Source organism: Aptenodytes forsteri, unplaced genomic scaffold (genome assembly GCF_000699145.1).
Source record: "Aptenodytes forsteri isolate BGI_AS27 unplaced genomic scaffold, ASM69914v1 Scaffold107, whole genome shotgun sequence".
Taxonomy (NCBI): Eukaryota; Metazoa; Chordata; class Aves; order Sphenisciformes; family Spheniscidae; genus Aptenodytes; species Aptenodytes forsteri.
The window spans coordinates 428,383-430,236 of NW_008794118.1; the positions used below are offsets into that span (position 1 = coordinate 428,383).

At 38.6% G+C, this 1,854-nt stretch overlaps 1 protein-coding gene across 1 annotated transcript in view; it reads left to right on the plus strand.

Moving 5' to 3' along the window:
- PGK1 (phosphoglycerate kinase 1) overlaps positions 1 to 1,325 on the plus strand; it is an 18,538-nt gene extending 17,213 nt beyond the window's left edge. Inside the window, exon 12 of the mRNA XM_009276600.1 lies at positions 849 to 1,325. Within this exon, the coding sequence (XP_009274875.1) occupies positions 849 to 889 (41 nt within the window). The 3' untranslated portion in view covers positions 890 to 1,325. The remainder of the gene's footprint in view (positions 1 to 848) is intronic.
- The last annotated feature ends 529 nt before the right edge of the window (positions 1,326 to 1,854 follow it).

Consider the following 1,854-nt stretch of genomic DNA (forward strand, 5'->3'; position numbering starts at 1 on the left):
AACTTCTGAAGATTAAAAAAAAAAAAAAAAGGCAAAAAAACCCCCACAAAAACCCAGCAAACTAGCGAGTTGTGGACAGTGTTAAAATTCAGTACTGCCAGACAGCTTGCGCGTTAGAAGATAGGTTTTCTGAAAAAAAGCAAAACCAGAATGGTCTCTCTTCATAATTAAAGTAGGACAAAAAGCTAAAAATGCTTTAGAAAACATTGCACTTTAATAATCTGGGCCCTCATACTCAGAGATGAGCATATCCCTTGCTTCCATCAGTTGGAATGAGGTATGTAAATATCTAGACCTGGGTGTTTTAGTCCCAGTAAAAGACTTGAGACTTGTAGGAGGCTTTGTTTCTTTTTCTTAATTCATTCTTAAAATTTCCACCACACACTCCAAAATTCTATTTACATGCCACTAGGGATTGAAGAAAGTATGCAGCAACTCCCTAGATCCAACCAAAAATCTGTTTGCCATCAAACTTAATGGAAAAAGATCTTAGGTGTTTGGATCTGACCCTAGCAGAGACTTGGATAGGAATTTACCGTTATTGTTAATTGAGAGGTGATGACTGTGGTACGTTAAGAATCTGCTGACATATGAGTGCAGCTGTGCTCTGGATACTCACTACAGCCCTAAAAAGTATTTACTGTGTGGAACAGTTTAAATGTAACCCATATGCCTTAAGAGCCACAGTCAACAGGAGTATCTGTAGAGCCAAGCTTTTCCATTTTTAACCTATAATTTCTGATTTTTTTTTTTTACATGCTTAAATGTTGCAATTGCAAGTGTAAAAGCTTAGTTGTTTGAGGGCAGAGGGGTTCTTAACTTTATTGGTATTTCTTAACTGCTAACAGGTAAGGTTCTTCCTGGTGTGGATGCCTTGAGCAACGTGTAGAGAACAGAGTATCGCCCCACTTCCTGGTCCTGTGCACCCCTGAGAATCAACACTTCAGCGCTTCTGTATTTCAGCTCTGCAATAGGCAGATCACAGAATGTAAACCGAAACTGAACAGGGTTTGAGGAGAAAACAGCAGAGATATTTTACGACTGCAGTTTACATGATGTGGATTTGTCCACTCTTACCCCACTTGAATTAACATAGTGAGTTTAAACTGTTGTTGTGAATTTAGAGTGTATATATTTATATTTTGCCTTTTCAAAGAGATTAATCCCTGTTAGACATGTCTGTTTCTCAGAAAGGAGTGCACTGTTTAGCTTCAATGTTCTTAGCAGGCATTTTCATCACTTGACACGGTTCAGAAACAAGAGGGGACTCCAGTTTTTTGGAGGCTGATTGTAATAGCTGCTGAATAAACATATTTAAAGTGCTCCCAGTTTGTATATGGTCCTTCTTTCCAATTTTTAGAATGGTCTACATTAAAATAGCTTCTTCCTAGCAGCAGGAGTCGGAGATATTTTTCCTTTTTGCACTAATTACGGTATTTGTAAATATCCTTTTATTTTTGTCTAGTGGATCTCTAAGCACCCATTCATCATCGAAGTGAACTTTGTTGGTAGAGAAGTAAATCGTTACAGATGTGCTGTTATGTTGAAACTTCCATGCCACCAAGTAATAAAGTAAGATGAAATTTTGAATGTGCAAGTCTAGTAAAAAAAGTGCAAATTTAGACGCGTTTCTCATCTAGAGAGCTCGCCTCATAGTAGGCAACTAATGTATCTAATCTGAATATAGGGGAAACTTTGAAGACAGAGGCAGGTGAAAACTGAGTCACAGGCAAACAGAACTGCAATGCGCCTTTGCTCAAGTTTGTGGTCCTAAAAGCACTCAAACTAGCATAGTAGAACCACACAGTCGGACAATTAGGCATGTGTGTGTGGCTTAGGCACGTTGCAGAACCG